Below are 20,498 nucleotides of genomic sequence, written 5' to 3' on the forward strand. Positions count from 1 at the left end.
TGAACAGACAGTTGGACAGACGGAGGCGGGAAGGAATTGCGTGTCAGATGTCCATGGGAAAGTGGACCATGAGGGACTTTAATAGGATGAGGCACACAGACGAAGAATCAGTCCCAAAGGTCTGCATGGTTTTAACATGCCAGTTGAAATGGGCTGAAAAGTCACTGTGGAACTAAGACAACTCCCACAGGCCTCTGTAGACCACAATTTCATCTAATTATGAACATAACTAAGTTTGTCTGTAAAAGGGAAAAAGTAGATGTGTATGCATTCATGATGTGCTGTATGAGATTAATAAATCTGATAGCACGCTGGACTCCAGTTTTGAACTCCCTAACATCCCTAACACTGTTCTATATTTATTATTTCTAATCTTTAACATGTTTTCTATATTTCTGATATTTATTATTTATTACCTTTACTTGTTTACTGTGTGCTGCTGTAATATTTCCCCGTTGTGGGACTAATACCGAATTATCTTATCCTATCTTATCTTATCTTATCTAAAAAAAAAAAGTGAGTTCTGTGGCTCTCAAATGAAGGAATATGCTTAAATATAATATAGTAGGTAATATACATTTTTTTAAAGGGACAGAATCATGCAAATGGATAAAGATTATTGTTGGTACTTATGTGGGTAAAATCTAATTATATGTTTAAAACATCAAAAATAAAGCTCATTCACTCATTATGTATAATCAAATAAAAAGCACAACAGTCTTCCATTATGTGAAAGCAATCTCGTGTGTTTAGTTTGTTGACGCATTATCAAAGAATGACTCAACCACAACTTAATTTATCTCAGTCTGAACGTTTGTGTTCCATATTTGGAAAAAGGAGCAGTTCAACAACAAGCTAATTTAAGTGTGTAATGATACCACTGTGAGGAATGTGAGGGATTTGTACAATCCAGTCCAACAGTCTGCTACTGCTTCACCTTAAACCAAGTTAAGGGGAAAAAAAAGATTTTGCTTTTACATCTTGAGCGTCTCTTAGGAGACCTTTCCCACAACAAGGAACACTCACTGTTAATTAAGCCAGTGGCTTTGTCCATTTACTCCCTAAGCTCGAGTTCTGCTCTCCTGGGACCAAACCAACTGGACATCACACGTCTGAGAGGCTGAGTGGAATCACTAAACACTTTAAACAGAGGTGACACAGCTGCCACACACTCAGACTTTAATCCATGTTTGAATAAACTCAGACCCAATTAAAGTTGACTGATGGGGGATCAGTGAGGAGAAAGCAATTATGTGACATCAGTGGGGTTTTTTCGGTCCCATCAACCTTTTCAAATCTGAAGTAGTCCGGTCTCTTGGCTGTAATCCAAACCAAATATTTCCAGACAGAGCAGAGAAATGTCAGCAGCAGCAGGTACCACAGACATGAACAGACACAGACTTCATTTTCATCAATAACATGTGGAACTACCCTGTACTTAGTAACTTATGCCTTTTTTGCAGTTCATTCTTCCACTTTCACTGCACTGTAATGCAATGGAATAAAAATGCATCCTGGGACGTGTTGCATCATGTGCAAGTGGAGAATTGGTGCAATTGTTCTTTTCTTCTCACACTCTATACGTCTCCATGCACAGTTAAGTTTAGCTACTGTTGTATTACTGTTCTTGACCATCCATTAAATTCTAAATATAAAATGTTTTAGGCTGACCGAGCTTAGAGTCAGTTAATCTGGTTTAGTCACACGTACACAGTCATTCCATAATTAAACGTACTGGCTGTTACAGCCTTGCTGCTGTTGCTGCACAATCGACAACCAGTCAAATACTGAGGGAATTTGAGTCAAACAAAAGTCCGTTTAATGATGTAATTGTAAACTGGACCAAAATGCAGGTTCATAGTCAGCTTTGTTTTGGAGAATAGCGACTGTGTCTGTGAGTCAGTGTGAGTAAAAGAGCGGGTAATTCCCTGCTGGCATGATTCAAGTCTCTCTCACACACGAACTGTGTCCGTACATCATCTATAATAGTCAGCTAAAAACTCCACATCCACCCATCAAGTGTATCTGCTTTTGGAGGGCGGAGGCGTCTGACTGTGCCCTCTGACCTCTGGCACAGACTCGAGCCGCCTCGTCTCATCCCTGTCACAGGGCTCTCTTGTTATCAGGAGTGACACCGTTGCCTTTTTCGTGTGCTAAGGCCACATTCTCTCTACAGAGCAGACCATTTTCCCACCCACATTGACTATCATAAATGCCATCCTCAGGCTTCCCTCCCAAACACACATGGCCCGATTGTTTTACATCTGTGGAACTGCTCAGAAACCATGCGCCTCTGAATCCGTACAAAATTCCATACCAGCAGATGAGAAATTGTGAAATATGATAACAAAAAGACAGAAATGTGTGACCGGCATGCAAGAGTAGGATGTGACAGTGCAACCAGTCTATGCTGCACAAGGGAAAGTCCTGATTTTCTTGTCCAACCAAGAGAATCAGTCCAGAAATGTACAGAGGCGTTTTTGAAATTCACACTCAGTAAAAAAACAGCCTGATGACAAACAAAATGATGTGTCATATCATGAATTCCAATTGAAATAAATGTCAGAAACAGTCAATTTCACTGCATGTGGGGCCGCAGCTGCAGGACTTTATGATATAACAGTCACTAGACTCTCAGTTTATGGCAAAAAGCATTGCAAACGTTAGTGATGAGGACAGTTTATGTAAGAGTTCAAAGGTTTTCCAAACAAGAACTATGCTTATGGTGTGTGTATGAAACATTACTGTGGGATAAAAAATGATGACGATGGTTTAGTGCAGCACAGTTCATCCTGTTAACCCCTATATAGACTCCATATGAGAAACTTTGTGAGGGTCTCTAGAGCATTTCCTGTCTTAAATGTTTCTTCTCAGGGAAAAGCTTCTGAGCTGTGCATATCATAAGCATTTAAGCTGCTTTTTTTTTAATATAAATGCACAAAAAAGGCTATAACTAGTGTTATATAACAAAACTTTTCCACTTATTGTTAATCCATGTTTAACCCTAAATTAAAGCTGCAACTAGAGTCAAAGAACCTGTCACGTATCATTGCTGACCATTGCTGATGTATCGTCCAAAAACGATGCTTTTGCGGATGCAGTTTTGTTCTGTGACAAAGACAAATCACACGGACGTGGCATGCATCCTGGAACACTGAAGAGTGGCGTCATGCACCTTCGTGCTCGTCGACCTTTCTCCGTGACGTGCAGTGGACAGAGCGTGACGCGACAACAGGAGCAACAGTTACGGCCAAGACCAAACCGAGTGTTTTTGCATGTTTTCTTCCATTAATTGTTTTGAACTTTACATGACTGGCACTCAAAACCTCCAAACTGCTAAATCAAATCCCAACAAAGACGGACTGTTTTCTCTCTACCCTTCAGGCATCCTTGTTTTCTAATTGTTGGACGTGCAACTTGCAGAGACTCGATATCTGCCTGAGTAAAGGCGTCAAATGGGAAATAATGCTGTGAATACATCAGTAATTATAATAATCTTATAATATGATATAATAGTATGCATCTAGGGGACCATTTTTATATAACTTTTAAAAATAATTATATATTCATTTTAATGCCTCTAATACTGAAGTAAATTACATCAATGTTTCTACAATGTCAAATAATGTTATCTGAGTGTAATTATGTGTTTGCTTCTTATTTGTCATAACTAACTATTTCTGGTTCAGGTATGAAGCACAGTGGAAGAGAGGAGGCACTGAGAACAGAAAACACTGATGAAAGTCGCATGTTGATATTTATTTGTGGATATATTAATGGGGTAAATCCTCAAATACCAGACGCATGTATGTTGTTTACCATATTGAAGTCTTTTAGGATTATTTTCCTACTGTTTGGAGGTGAATTTTAATATTGGTGACATTTTAAATCCAAAAATTTGCTTAGAAAACTAGTCATGTAATGTTTTTGTTTTTTAAAAAGTGGTAAAAAAAAACATGCAAAACCATTTTCAAAGTGACGGGCAAAGATATCCAAAATGGCATATGTGCTCGGACGTACAAACAGACATAGACTAGCGACAAAAAGTGACATGACATCGGATTCAAAATGTATCACCATAGAGGATACATTCTAACCCGCCGGGGTTACCTTTCCAGTTACTAACTGATACGCATGTGGGCTCCTGTGATCTTTCGGCCAGGAGGTGACACTCCACTGGGAGACTCCCGTTTTCCAGGGACGCCCAACAGCTGTCCCGCAGAACGTGGCAGAAGCTGCGACAGGGCAGGTGCATGGGAACATGGGGCGACGGGCACCTGGGCACCAGCAGGAGGCAGAGGAACCACTGTGTGCCATGATGACACTTGTTCCTCGACAGCCACGCCCACTTATGTAGGAACGCCCCCACCTCTTCCACAGATGTGTGGTTGAGAAAGTTAGGCAGCATGAAAAACTCTGGCCGTTTGCCCGCGCAAATCGGCCAATCAGAGGGCACCGGGAGACACGATGGGCCAGAAGCATTGATGCTAGTGTTAGCAAGAGTCGGCTTTGAATCCAGAATAACCTCCAGAGTCCCATTCATTTTCAAAACATCACTGGTTACATTGTTAGGAAGAACTTTTTCACTTCTGAAGACCACTGATTCTAGATCCTTCACCAGATCACCTGTGGACCCTGATCCTGACTCAGATCCTGAGCCAGATTCCCGCCCTGATTCTGACTCAGATCCTGGTCTAGAATCCGACTCAGATCCTGAGCCGGATCCCGACCCTGATTCTGATCCTGACCTAGATTCTGACTCAGATCCTGAGCCAGATTCCAGCCCTGAACCTGCCTCAGATACTGAGACAGATCCCGGCCCTGATTCTGACTCAGATACTGACCTAGATCCTGACTCAGATCCTGACGCAGATCCTGACTCAGATCCTGACTCAGATCCTGACTCAGATCCTAACCCAGATCCCCACCCTGATTCTGACTCGGACCCTGATCCAGATACTGACTCAAATCCTGAGTCAGATCCTGAACCTGATCCTGACTGAGATCCTGACCCAGATCCATCCCCTGCCCAGACCCCAGACCCCTCCCCCACCCTCTCCCGTTTGTATGTGTCTGTATTACCCGTGGTGTTAGGGTTAGCGCTCTCCACCTTCTCAGTCAGGCCTCCATTAGTGGTCGTGGTTGCCTGCGTCCTATCCCATGTTTCGACAAACTTACGGATTCCTGTGGCAATGTTGTTGATTTCTTCCCCAACACCAGACAAGGTGTCATCTTCCTCCTCCTCCTTTGTGCCACCGGATGTCGTGGTAGCACCTGTCGTTCCTGCTACTGTCGTCTCAGTTGGGATTTCGATGGTGGGCTCTGGATCTGTGTTCCAAAACCAGGCCTCCAAACTCCCAGCACAGAGAACGAGGAGAAGCAACCACACTTGGATCCTAAACATGCTGCTGGTTCGTGCTAAAGTTCTCCAAGAGTCTCAGTGTGCGGCACACAGCGCTTTCACTGTTCCTCCAAAGCACCACCTGTTAGCCAGCCGCTCAATCTCAGTCTAATCCAGAGCGTCCACTGAATGAATGCGGAGGCATAAAAACTGTGCTCACACTCACAGACCCTCCCTCTGGAGCTCCCACTGCATGGCTGCTGAAAAATCACGAACATGAACAGGGGGGAGACCCAAGTGAGGAGGCAGGCTTCTTATGTAGTGATGCTGGAAGTCATTGGTTACTCAAGAGTTGCCCCAACACTCAGTAAAACTCCTCCCTACGCTCTGCAAGCGGAAAACACTCAGTCCCCTAAGACCTTCTCCGCAGTGTGGAGAAAAACCAGGCAAGCGTTCCTGTTACCACAGTGACACACCCATCATGCACAGAAATACCCTAAAAAATTATGGAGTTTTAAAAGAATATTTACACCACAATCCACAATTAGGTTCAGTGTCTACATTCCAAGCTTTCCAGCACAAATTGATCTCAGGTTGAGAAGAATTGCCCTTGAGCTGCAAGAAGCAAGGTTGTCAGAGACACAGGTACACAAGTGGCACATTGCGGCACAGTCTTAATCACTGCTCTTACACACACACACACACACACACACACACACAAAATATAGGTGTTCTTCTAAAAACACACTTAGGCAATTAGGGATAGAAGACTAACATTTCAGTTCAATGTCAGTGTGCAATAAATTAAAGATGCCATCATGCCAGAACACCCTCAAAACACCATTAACTCTATACAATATTTTTTCAAATTGAAATCATAAAAACATAAAACAATCAAAAATAGAACAATTCAAGTGTAGACTTTGCTGTTTGCCAATGGAGTTTTTATTTTTTTTATTATGATTTTGTTTTAAAAACAACTCATTATTGAGCGAGTGAATCAGTCAGGTTCGTCTGACAAGAGTTGTATAGTTGTTCCATTCAGTAAGTAAGTAATATTCATTGTTTGCTCATACCTGAGCTCATACAATATTCAGCAGATTAATCAACAGCTGCAGCCTGACATGGTTGTCCAGCAGATAAAGACTTTTCAGTTACAGAACATGCTTGCTCTGTTTGAACAGCAGAAAGTGACTGGAAAGCAGTGGGGTAAAAACACGAGCATGAAAAAGTGAACTTGAGAAGGTCGGAGGAGAGAAGAGCAGCAGCGCAGTGAGAGATGAATGACTGACAGCAGCTGTGCGAGGGAAACAGCCGGGGAGGGCGTGTCTGATTGGATCAGCATCTTTAAGCCGCTCTCTCCGGGGAACAACTCCATTGCCTCATCGCTGAAAATCCTCGGAAAATGTACCATCTCCAGGTTCTCACAGATGAGCGATAAGGGAAGTAGGGACTCCCCCCCCCCCCACTTTTTCTTCCTCTTCCTCCTCCTCCACACTGCCCTGAGTGCCCCCATCATCCAGCTACCCGCCTCATCTGCCAAGCTGGGACATCCAGCTGTTGCACATTCCAGCCCTCAGACCTCCCACACCCACGGCTGCATGCGACATTTGGAGGTTTCTGGAATCTGATTAATTGTGCTTTCGTACTGTTTATGTCACACATGTACTGTATAGATTGTGTATACGAGCATTCAGTCTAACACGACGCGTACTGGAAACCTGGTTTGTTCTACGCTATGTGCGAAGTGTGGTTTCTTCCTGGCTACACTCATTCAAAACTATTTACCACAATTTGGGGGTTAAATTGAATGTTATAAGTTGTTTTTCTCATGCATGTTTTGTTGCGATATTTCTTTTTAGTAGATATTCTTATTTTATTTTAAGTTATCTTTTCATTTAGCGGTTATATCACACCTGAGTAAAAATACACAGCACCCATTTGAGACTGTTACAGTAGGAAAATCACAGGTTTAAACAATCCAATCAATGATGGCTGAGTTCCATTTGGCTTCCTCAGTCTCAGCCTGCATGCTGGTTCACTGTCACACTGTCTTGATTAACATGAACTGAACAGAGAACCTGCTGAAACACGCCTTAATGTTCTATAATTATGCATCCAAATAGTTGCATTACAATATCACTGTCATTATGCTCATTATATCAACACAACAAAGCTCATTCATTAACACTGAGCCAAGCTATTAAATAAGTACGACCTAGCTGGTATTTAGCAAACTTCCACTTACCTTGCTTTAAATTGTAAAGCTAATTTTGACATTATATTACTGCAATGGAAATAGTTATTTATTTGTTGAATATTTTGTATTTTTTTTAGTAACTACAGTGTCAAAAAATGTTAGTTACAGAAACATAGCCTCATATCAGATGCAGCGCCGCAAGGAGGTGTAAAAGTAGTGTTTTCTGACCCCTTTGTTTAAGCTTTATGCATTGACAGAAAATGATTGAAAGCAGGGAAATTATTGGATGAGCTACGGCTGCACTGTTGTACTGACATGGAGCGGAGGAAGTCGCAGACAGCTGTTCCTCTGTTCCTCCCCCTGCTGATTTAGACTGGAAGTAATTCATAAATACAAAACAGTATTAAATCCTGTGCTGGAAACCTATAGTCCAAATGATGTGAATTTAATGATACGTTATTGAGTCTCTCTGAAGCTATTCTATAGTTAAATTAATGACTTTTATTTTATGAAAAAAGTTGCCCCTCAGTCACTTTATCCTGCTGCCACGATTGGCTCATCATCCATTCATTTTCTACCACTTTATCCTCTGTAGGAAGGGTCGCCGGGGGTGCTGTACCAATCTCAGCTGACATAGGGCGATAGGCGGGGCATATAGAGAAAAGCAACCATCCACTCACACCTATGGTCAATTTAGAGTGTCCAATTGACCTAATCCCCCTATTGCATGTTTTTGGACTGTGGGAGGAAGCCGGAGAACCCGGAGCATTATGCTACAGAGAGTGAATGCCTTCTCATTTTGTGTATTATGCACATACATATGTGCATATACATGCAGTTATATTCAGTGTCTGAATAAAGAAAGCATTACTTCCTCAAACAGTTAGATACCAGCAGTCTTACTGCATTTTTTCCCCCTCTTCATCTAAACCTGGTTCAGCCCCATGCAGTTAATGAGTGCAGATTTCCAAGACAGCCTTTCAATTACTACAAAAAAAAGAAAAGAAAAAAGCCTGGTCTGAACATGTTGATTTTATTTTGAGGAGAAGCCCTCAGGATGTTGAGTGTTCCCTTTTAAAATAAGTCTTTCCATGGTGGGAAAAAAAACACAAACCCTTCCTTTATGATACCATAGGAGGGTTTATTGAAAGAATTTGAATATACTACCCATAAATGTGTTTTATTTGGTTTAAAACTAAAACGTACTATGCATACATCCCTGACACAGTTCAGGAAAGGTAAGCATGAGCAGAAGAGTCTTACCTCAGTCTTACCATTAGGTGTCACTAATACTTACAAACTAGACCTTTAACTGAAGGTAAGAGGGGATAACGAAAGGAAAACAAGGAGGTGATAAGTTGCAGCTGTGCTCAATTAAAACTTCATCTTATCACCATGACAACAAAGTTCCTCCCAAGCTGAAACACTGTCAGGAGATGAAACACAAGAGACATTATTACTTTAACGTTGTTGCGATGTTTGCGCATTAGCCGATTACATCTCCAGGAGAAAAAGTTGATTTTAAACTCTGATGAGTCATGTTTATGTCTGTAACTGCAAAGACCTAAAGGTTAACGTACTTTTTAGAGCCATAAATGGTACTAAACATTTCCACAGCCTTTGTCTTAGTGTTGGGAGTTCATCAAAGCCTTGCGCACTCTTCTTTTCATAATAAAGATACAGATGCCGGAAAATCCTCAGAAGTAAATGTGGGAGTGTGAGTGTGGGAGTGTGTGTCCATGCTGAGATTTCTCAGGCCTGGCAGCTTCACTGCCTCAGCGTTTAATTGGCGTATCATGTTTCAGCTTCCCAGAGGGGAACCCCACAGTTCACACGCTCCCATCTATGTCTTTAACCATAAAGTACGGGTGAAGGAAGACACATGGTGTCAGCAGTGAGGTACAGCATCACAAAGTCTTCTGCTCCTTGTCAAACTTTTAATACTCACATTAAAACAGCAGAGGGCAGAATCACCATTACTATCACTGTTTCTTATGTCACCATGAAGGCAAAAACAGCTGCATTTCTATTTCTAACATACATTCCCTGTATAAAATAATACATTTTACTGTAACTTCACAGTAATTATGTCGTATAGTATACTACGGTGATTTAGCAGGATTTATAAATATCTGTCTTTACTGAGAAAAAGAAAACAAGTTCCCTGTAGTAATTTCATTTTGAACACAAAATATGATTTTATACTGTGCTTTATCACAGTGAAAATAATCATGGTCCATGTTTACTGTAAGATACAGGTAGAGACCAAACATATGGACACAGAGAGACAAATAAACAGATAAAATGTGTCTGAAACTCTGCGTGAACTGCATTTCGGTGCAATAGTCTGAGAAAAGATACAAAAACCTGTTGGAAAAAGTCTTAAAATTCCATTGCACCTTCTAAAAATGGTAATAAACTAAATCCTGCATGATTTGATGTCATGCAAATGCCAAGTTTAGACTGCCACCTGCTGTCTAAACTCTAAAATACCATTTAGATTAACTCGTGGACAAAGGACCGGACAAAAATCTGTCGTAAAAACACATTTAAATTTGAAATGCAACTAAAATGCAAACAAGTGACAGAAATGTCTGCTGTTCTTTCCAGTTAAAACATTACTCAATGACTTCCAAGATGTCCCAACGGAGGACACCTTGGCAAAAGCTCTGCAGAAATCAACACCCATGATGACACTTCTCCTTCCTCCTCCTGCTGCTGCTCCTTCCACACAGCCTGCGGTATGCTCAAGAGGGTTTATGGCGTGGACAGAAGACAGGACTCAGCGTGAGACAGTTCTCGTTGACTGTTTATCAAGTATCAATGCACGATTCACTGAGCAACACTGAAGCGTGAAGACGAGACAGGCCGTTCCTTTGTGTGTCGAACACCAACATCTCAATGGAGACATTTGTTGCAGCAGCAATGAGAAAATAATGAGGTATGTTTTTTTTAAAAAAAATGTAAGTAAAAGATAAAATAAATAAAAAAATGTTTTGTCCCAGACAGAGATGAACTGATGCCTCCTGTGACAAAGTGAGTGATGGACGAATACGATGGAGATTCTTTTAGTTTGTCTAACGTCTGTCATAGGTGCATTTTTGCTCCATGAGTCTGAGCAGATGTGACATTCAAGTCAAGTGCAAAGGCCTCCGTGCTGCGGTAATGCTCACATTCCTGCAGCACAGACTTACTACTGGAGGGCAAGTATGGCTCATAACCCCAGTAATGCACCCAAAACCACAGGCTCGCCCACAGAAGCTACTGTACGAGGGAACAAAAGCAAGATCACAGCCTGACAAGTCTTGAAGACGGAATTAACAAGTCGTATCACGTGAGAATATTAATATCAGACTTCAAGGAAGAGAAGTAAAGTCCTTTCTCAGCTGAGGGAAAAAACACATTCGGTTCATTGAGACTTGGGTATGAGGGGTCTCCACAGGCGGGACATAATAAATCAAAACTTTAAAGCAATTATAAATCCCTTGTGGGCAACATGTCTCTCAAAGAGACACTCAATACTCTTGTCGACACTTTACTCTCATGTCATTTTGACACCTGTCCTTAATGAAAGTCGTGCCCTGCGGCAGGTTAGTCACTGTTAAATTGAGAGAATTTGCAATGGTTTAACATGCAGCTCCTGTGTCCCCACAAGCTAAAAATGCAGGACTTTGGTGTTGGACAGTGAGTGGATTACAGAAACAACAACACACTTTAACACCTAACCCTCAAAATATCCGTCTGGACTTTTTTTTTGCTTAATTTAACCATAAAAGGACCTAATTTAACCATAAAAAGGACCAAATTTAACCATAAAAGGACCAGAAAATGTTCTGTAACTAAGCACCTTTGTCCATTTTTCTAGAATAACTTCCAATAGCTGGCCAGGCAGTTATTTACAATTTACTGCATGTTAAAATGCAGTTTTAACAATTTAAAATGAAGAAAAACAAAATGGTTTATTTAGAAGAACACTGCAGTTATACACGAACAGCAGATTTTGCGTGTTAAATTTGAAATTGTGTAACAGTGTAAAACATAGGCCAATGTGCAAAAACAGGCCAAAAAATGGAAACTATGTACAGGTATTCTTCCCATGCTGATTCGCCGGCTTCCTGAAACTTTGACGTGCAACTTCTCAGCTTTCAGAAACCGTTGGAATTTTTACGATAGCACAAACGCTTAACTACGATAATGCAAAGTTCGCTTATCGTCTGCGATGCGCTCGGTGTTAAAGGGTTAAAACTACACTTAAAAAAACTTGAATGGTCACTTAAAACTTGTCTTCAAACCTATTTTTACTCTGCAAAATCCAAAAAAAAAGAAAAAAGAAACCACATATGATGACCATACAGAGATGCAAAGGAATGCAAATCACAACAAACGACCGTGACCCAGCTTTACGCACAAGTGAGGTTCAGTCATCAATCTGTGTGCTGTAAACCTGCCAACTCTGTCAAACTCTGACCGGCAACAACACGGGGATCGGCCTCTGAGCTCCTTCTTCCGTGCCACTTCTTGGCTGATTTATGGCAGCAGTGTGATTATGAATCAGCTTTAAGAGGTCTGCGGCCTCTGACTTGGCAGCAGGCCTGCCCCCTCTGGATGACACGAGCGCTCGAACCTTGTTAGGCCTCCACGGTGGAAATGATGAAGGGCTTCACCTCCTCGTGTCTTTCTCACGTCTTCTTCTATTGTCAACAAAAAGCTTTTTCTGCTTGGTGCCACAGTCTGAGCTTGTATGGCGGGGAAACTTTAAGACTTGTGTAGTTTCATGTGAATAGCCTCAGACTGACTGACGCTCACAATCAGCCTCACAATCTTTGTCTCTTTGCGCAAACCTGTGTAATGTCATATCACACAGACGCTAGTGAACGGCTACTGTTTGCAGTTTTATAATACTGGACACTGAAGAGTAAATAAGTGGTTTCAACTTTGTGTTTTGCAGAAAACTTCCCCAAAAACATATATTATTAAGCATTTTCTGTGTCTTTCACGTATGCACTGCAACCTGGTGTTTTATTCATGATGCTGCCTGTTTTCAAGGTTTCAAGAAAAAAAAATGATTCTTATTCAAAGTCGGAATGTTTTTCTGGTTAAATAAAGGTTTTATATTGTCACACTAATTGGTTTGTTGACATTGTAGCCTTGCATTTATCTCTAAGGCAAAAAAGCTGATTCAGTGATTTAAAAACAATACTTTTCTTGCATTGTATAAAATGAAATATCTCTGGAATTTGAATTAAATGTATATATGTATATATATATATATATATATATACACACACACACACATATATACATATATATGATAAACTGGCAGTAAACTGGTGATAATCCACATTACAAGTTAAAGAACAAGAAGGATTTTTGTCAAAATTATTAAAACATTTAGTTTTAAATGTGGGTAACAATGATGAGGAATAAAAGGAAAATAAAACAATAAGTTATTATAACATTGGCTAGTAAATATGGCTAAAAGCAGTCAATTTTATAACAATAATCCTGTAATTTTACATCTCATTGGCGCAGGAAAGGTTTTGTCTCATGCTAAATCAAAGAAGTTGGTCAGATATAAATATTACAACTTAGAAAGTCTGAAATTACAGTCAACACAGGGCTGAAAATAAGATCATGTATCAGTATTGTCTTCTTTTCCAATGTCATAGAAGTAATCTGAATATGAGCCCATTTGGTGAAAGGAGGGATTTAAAGCTCAAACAAGAATTCTGATTCTATTTAATAACATTAATTTCAGGTGAACGTTGGCTGAGTGCTGACAGGGCAGAGCAGGTGGGACAAAACAAACTGCGATGTTATCTCCACCAGCATCCCCTCCACCTGAAAGCCACCAGGTCTGCAGCTGGGAAAACAAGCGTCCGTCCCAGTCACGGGGAACATGCAGCTTCACAGCCTCCCTCTGACATCAGACGGAGGCTGTGAAGCTGCACAGAAAGATGGAAGATGGCAAACAAAACATCCTCTCATCTCTCAGCAGGAGATCACACACGCACCTCCTCCACACTTCCGCCGTCACCTTCAGCTCTCTGACGCTTTTAAAGTGGCCTCATTGTTTACACGCTGCTGTAAAGAGCTTTTGTGTTTCATTTGTTACTGTCTGCAGGTCTAATCAGTCCACAGGAGCCTGGCTGAGGTCACACAGCATAAGAGCAGTGATTGCAGATTCAATCAGGGGTTAGTGGGCGGTGGCGCAGTGTCCTCTGGGTTGTGAAGACAGCGAGGAGGAAATCAAGGACGCAACACGAGTCAGAATCAGAATTTTAAACAATTCTAAAAGCCTTTTGTCAGTACCTAAGTTCAAAAAAAATTAATACACACATGTAGGAAACAACTAATGTCTGTGTAAATTACATTGTAAAAGTTGTACATCACATTTTAAATCTATTCCACAGAGAGTAATGATTTGATCCGTCAGTTTGAAAAATCAGTCAGAAAAATTCTATTATTAATTTTCCCATAAATCCTCTAATAAAAAGACATATTGGGATATACATACAATGTTTAATACAATTTATTTTTCTGAAAAAAAATGTATCGTCTAATGATTTGTTTTTGTCACTAGTTGCCAGTATTTTATCTTCTTTTTTGATCGTTTAGAGATAAATGCTGGTGGACTGAGGGAACAGAACCCCTGAACTGTATCCTCATAAATGTGTGTATAAAAGCGTATAATTGCATCAAAAATAAAATATAATTTACTTTACCTTAGAATAAGACTTTGATGTTGCTTTACAGAGGCCGCCATCTTGTAATCGATACCAGAATGTTTATTTATGTTTTGTATTATATCGTTTCTTCTTCTTTTTTTTTTGCTAATTATACTATTTTAACATGCAGTAAATTCTAAATAACTGCTATTGATAATATGGCCATTTTATGGTTAAATAAGCAAACAAAAATAGTCCAAAATGACTTTTGAGGCTTAAGTGTTAAAGGGTTTAAAATTGCAAGATAAGTTGATATGTCTAAACAATGTGCTAAGATGAGATCTGGTCATGTGAGAAAAGTTAAGAACAGATACAGATAAGAATCTAATCTTGACGTAAGTAATTCAAAGGTCGTTTGATATTTCTCAAAAACTTCACAAGCGATAAAGAGAACAAGAGATAAAGAGTTAGAGTTTGATGTATGCGACATATGTATCACACTATCATCATCAAAGCAGCTGATCCAGACATGTTTTCCATCCTTCATCACGGTTTATCTACAACACACACTGTAATTAGTGGCTTTAACAGAGCAGAAAACCACAGTAGGATGTTTTCATAAAACACCACAGCGACTTACAGTAAGAGCCCGCTTTGTTTTCATGCAAACAAAAGATCTGCTCCGCTTCTCTCTCTCTCTCTCTCCCTCAAATGATAACAATCAAACAGCAATTCAGCCATGATCCATCCAGGGAAAACTGTTGTGTGTAATGCTCTCGGCAGCCTTTCATGCCAAGGATTTGCTGCCACACAGGAAACAAGGTGTGCACCTAATAATTATCAATAAATCTGGAAACATGTACTTAATTAAATGTCAGACAGAGTGCTTCAAATGTTACCAAGAGATCAAAAAAGCCAAAGAGTTTCTGTTAGAAAGGAAACAGAGCACCGCAGCAGATAAAACTGACTTAACTGATGCCAGAAAAGGGGAAATTGGAGATGAGAGGAGACAGATTCCCAATTCCATCACATATAACATGACAAATGAAATGCTCTACTACAAGTATCAGTCCCCTTTTGAACGTAGCCTGCAGCTGAAATAAAAAATAACTTCCACGTTCTTGCATTTATTAGACTCCGGGTATCAGCAGCTGAGTGTATCCGCCTAAAAATGTCCGCATTAAAAATGCACGGGAGATATTTCTGATGGCATAAGTGGTCCTCGTGTTCAGACAGGCTGAACTCAGGTGTGCACTCAGGAAAGTTGAAATCAGGTGAAATAAAACAGCAATAACCTCTGCCTTTAAGCACCAATTATTGCATGAGATTCCCCTGAGTTATAATTTACATCCTGATGGTGCCGCCTTGTAAACGACAACTATAAAAGTTAACATCTTTGTTTTGGATTTTGTTATATCATGGTTTGACCACCCAAGCTGCTTCTGGTGTTACTGTATACTACCTGGAAGTGCTTACACGCCGTTTAAATCACAGCTACAGTAAATCTGAAAGGTGTTAGATCTGTCAAATTCAACCTCAGACACTGTTAAGACAATAAATTAGAAGAGTGACGATCCTTCCCCTCTTCTTCTTCATCTTCACTTAAAACTATTTCAGCCGTGATGCTATTTCACCAATTTACAATAGCTTTATTTACATTTTCATCACACAAATAACCAACAAATTAGATGATATTTGAGTGCAGGGATCAGCTAACACCTGTTGCCTGTTAGCAGTGTCACTTTGTTACTGTTCAAAATCACTGGAATGGATATCGGAAAGAGAAAACTGCTGAATTTGATACAATCCAAACATCCTATATACACCATATGCTTCACTGTGTACATACTGTAAAAAATGTAAATAAAACTGCAGAGTCATGATGTGGGCTGTTGATTTATTCTTACACATACAAAGAATTATGCCATCCCTACCTTATTGACCCTATACTGGTAAATGCACTTGTTACAGCAGCAACAAAAGATCAGGGGTAGATAAGAATAATGTAATAGAATAAGCAATAAAATCAAACAGTATGTAATACAGTATAGTATAGGGCAGGAACATAGTATTTCTTTTTAAATATCTACACACTCCTTTCCAATAGGGAGAGTAAACCTGACCAAGTGCAGTGTTGCACAGATGTGTGTATACATTCATAAACTGTGTTAATGAATTAAATGAAAACACGTCAGATTGACGCTCCGTGACTGAAGAGAACATATTCTGGACATGATTTACTCGTAGAAGGATTGTTTCAATTGTGTGTGTGTGTGTGTGTTTGTGTGTGTGTGTGTGTGTGTGTGTGTACTGAGGAGAGGAGGGGAAACCACAGCCAGGTAAGCCTTGGTGATGGGAGGGAGGAACTTAAGAGCCCTGAAGAAAGGAAAATCTGAGCAAACCACAAATCCACACCCTTGACACACACGGCATATTGTGCTGCACTAGAACACACCGACAAGATTTTAAACCAATTAAACATACTGTATTTACCTACTGTAATAATGAATACTAAAGTGAAAAAAGACCACCAGTGTTTGCGCACAAACACACACACACTGTGGTTTGTGTAGTTTGTTTTCTTAAGACACTGCGTGAGAAATATTACTAACTTACTAACTAATAACCCAATAATGCCTAACTGTCACTGTTCCTCAAAAATGAGGTCCTGCCTTATTAGGACCAGGTTTTGATCTCCATGAGGATTACTGGTCCTGATGAGGTCTTTGTTTATGTCAGATACAGTCTGGACCACAGTCTGTGTCTGAGGAAAGTCAACCAGACACAATAACAACGACAAAACAAAGCAATGGCAAAGAATATTAAACTAATATCAACAAACTGCTGAATGACAACTAAGATCTAACTGAATCACCAGACACAACAATTGCAAGCAACATTATTATCATTTTGTTTTCCTTTTATTTATGTGTCTCTATCACTGTAGTAGACTTGATCTAATGAATATTTTTATGTTTTTTCACTGATTATCATCTATCATATCATCTATTAAGTTTTAGCCTTTTGTTTTTGACCATTTGGACGTCGATAATGTAGAGGAGGGTCCCAGTGTCTGCATCCATGAACAACAAGGTGCAGGGCAAACAAGTTTAGAGAGGAAACCTTAAACTCAGCCACAAAACACAACATCACAGAGAGACCGGCATCGAGTACACAAACGACAAAAAAATCCTCAAATTTCCACCTCATGTTTCAAATTTCACCTTCAGACAAACAGGTTAGAGCAAGATAGACTGAATCCAGAGGTGCCATCCTCCTGCTTCAGAGGAAACCAAACAAAGATGGTGCAGATGCTCATGTCAGCTATTCATAATTCCCAACAGACAAGTCCAGACAATCAAGTCAACCACAGGCTCATTCCAGCCTGAAAACAAGAAGCCAAGCTGTGTCAGCACCAAATCAGCTCACTATAATGTGAAAATGTCACACTTTACATTTAACACTTGTTTGTTTGTTTTGGGGTAAAAGTGTAGCTTTGGAGTCAATCATCAACAAGCTGCTAGTGTTTTTACAGCATTTTGTATCAGTTCTGCACTTTCCGACAACATTTATGCAAAACGTTCTTTAAAATACTTCACTAAGTTATTTCAAAAGTAAACAACAAAGAATAAAGAATAAATGACGTAGTGCAGCATCTTCTTACCTCTTCGCTGTGAGTTTATCTGAGTGACCAGCAGCAGGATGGAGATGCAGCTCACCGTCCACCACCTGTCGCGTCCACGCATCCTGATTGAAGTGATTGTTATTGAAGATTCTGACACAGGGGGAAAAAAAACTAAAACTAATACAAATAAGATCCTGTCGGAAAGTCACAGGAGGAGTTTAAGGGCCCGCAGAGTGATTCAGCGGCTCCAGGAGAGACAGAAATCGGTGAAAACACCGGTCTCCTGTTCGCCTGTGAGGGATGCGCGCGTCTTTACGCACAGTCGTGTGCGGAGATGACCGGTGTCAAGTGAGAAAGACGGGCACATATCAAGTTCCGGTATAAATTTCAAAATAAAAGCTCCACGTTATGATATTTTATTTTTTTTGGGAAAATGCACGAAAAACAACGTAATCTAAAATGAATACATTTTTATTCAACAGGGTTTTTTTTGTGTTAACGTTTTTATTATTTTTATTTATATTTTATCAACTATGTTGCTACAAACTCCAGACAACAGCAGTGAGCAAAACTCACACATGAATCAATCAATATTTAATAAAATATTTTAAGTATATAATAGTAAAACAGTCCAAACAGAGGGGGAAAGAAAGAAGTGTGACCTTGTCAAGCCCTGACCCTTCTTTGCATCACATTTATGGGTTCCATTTTATTCTACTTAATACTTTAAATCAGGGGTGTCAAAGGTACAGCCCGCGGGCCGGAACCAACCCACCAGTGGGTCCAATAAATTATGGAATGATCGTATATTATTGCAGATGGAGAAACCAAAACTACATATCAAGTAATAGCATGAGTAATCACAAAAACACCTTTATTTTGAAACCCTAAGTTTTATTAAAGTACAATACAGACTTCAGTTTCTTTACAAAGATGCCTGAGGCTTAACATAAAGGCCACATTTCACCTGAAAATGTAAAACCTTTACCCCAGGCTGTTAAACCGACTATATCTAATCTAGGAGTATTTTTGTGGCAGCTGACAAAACCAGGAATATTTTTGCTGATTGACAAAGAATTGGGTCAAGCAAACAAAAAAAAGTTCATTAGCATTTGTGTCATCATTTAAGAATAAGAGTGAGGCGTGGTCCTCAGAGGTTGACATAAGAACATTTATTTAAACAGTTGAAAGCCAGATAATGTTGATAGGAAATCCTTTTTCAAGTTGTTACTTCAGGAGATGATTTATATTGTCAAATTAAAATCACTGAGGCGCTCACAAGCCAAAACGTTTAGAAACTGTTTTCAAAAACCTTCTCGATGACATTGAATTTGATTCTAACAGGAAGGAAAAACACAGCTAGATACCAACGTACAATTAAAAACACTTGCCCTCAGGCCCTGGAGAGATTTCTGCTTATGAAAACATAAATGTCAAACAGTCAATTCTCCATCAGTGGATCAGGCTTATAAGTTTTCAATGTATTTGACTGAGTCTCTGTTGAGGCATGTTGCTGCAGTGTGACACCTGTCTGCTGTGTGGACTAAAGAAACGCATTCCTTAAAGAGAGAAAGGCTTCACATGATGACAGATGCTCCATTAAAAACACACACACACACATACAGGTTTGCAAAGCTATCCTTATAAGGAATATACATTGACTTCCATTCATTTGGATTGCCTAAACAAAGCTTCATCCAGAACCTTAACCATAACCAGTAAATGCCTAACCCTGACCTTAACCTAACCACAATTCAAATCTAAGCCAGTTCCTCAGAAATGAGGTTGTGCCTCATTAGGACCAGGTTTTAGTCTCCATGAGAACTACTGGTCCTGACAAGATCAGTGTCTATGCCAGAAAAGTTCTTTAGGAAGTGAGAGGCTATTGTTGACCCACACATCCACATTTTTAGTGGAAAGCTGCACAACCTTTCTGCATAAAAACAGTATTCTTAAAAAAAGAAGTGTTTGGTTTACTTGTAATTCAGCAGTAACTGGGCAGAAGGAAAGTCAGCGTCAGTACAGTGTGTTAGGGTTTGCCAGAACATGTCCTTCCCCAAGTCCAAATAGAAAATTCCCCCGTCTGACACATTTTTCTCTCTCTCCCTCTGTGGTATCCTCACTCCAGTGCCAATCCTGTCTGCACATGTAAAGATAAGTCCACTTTTCACTGTGATTTCACCACCGCTGCTCTGTCACTGCACCACCGGCTCTTTTATTCTTTTATCCCCCCCCCACACACACACACACAATACATGTGTTGTTATAGAATGAGTCCCCCCCTTCTCTTTATCTTTATCCTCCTCAATCACACACTTCAAAGTTAAATCCCATCCATCTTCTCTGCTGATCTCAGCTGTCAGGTAGAGTCATCCTGAAGGAAGCACTTATGTTGCGACCTTTAAATGAGTGCAACACCTGTCATTTTTGTCTCAGCACTCCAAGGAGAGGAGCATGTGAGTCACACATGTTTTCCCCCCCAATTCTTTGATAATGTGTGATATAATTACTAATAGAAGTATTTCATTTCTTATGTACAGGGCTTTATTAAACTGCCTAAGTCCTATATAAATAAAGATGTAAAAGCAAGAAGTTTCACTTCACTGTTATTGTAAAATTAAAATAGCATGGCAAACAACACAAAAACACAAGTTTATAATCCAA

General features: G+C 40.0%; 1 protein-coding gene across 8 annotated transcripts in view; it reads right to left on the reverse strand.

The window, feature by feature from the left end:
* The window catches only part of LOC131441071 (collagen alpha-1(XVIII) chain-like), a 38,306-nt gene extending 20,152 nt beyond the window's left edge, over positions 1-18,154 (reverse strand). For 5 of the 8 annotated variants that reach the window (XM_058612319.1, XM_058612315.1, XM_058612316.1 and 2 more), the window contains exon 1: positions 4,111-5,020. In XM_058612319.1, coding sequence (XP_058468302.1) covers positions 4,111-4,543 — 433 coding nt within the window. In that variant the 5' untranslated portion in view covers positions 4,544-5,020. Of the gene's footprint in view, positions 1-4,110; positions 5,021-5,082; positions 5,687-17,873 lie in introns of those variants that run through there. The other 3 variants (XM_058612321.1, XM_058612320.1, XM_058612317.1) reach the window with 3 other exon arrangements.
* Positions 18,155-20,498: the final 2,344 nt, after the last annotated feature.

This window comes from Solea solea, chromosome 2, assembly GCF_958295425.1.
Source record: "Solea solea chromosome 2, fSolSol10.1, whole genome shotgun sequence".
In the NCBI taxonomy this organism is placed as follows: domain Eukaryota; kingdom Metazoa; phylum Chordata; class Actinopteri; order Pleuronectiformes; family Soleidae; genus Solea; species Solea solea.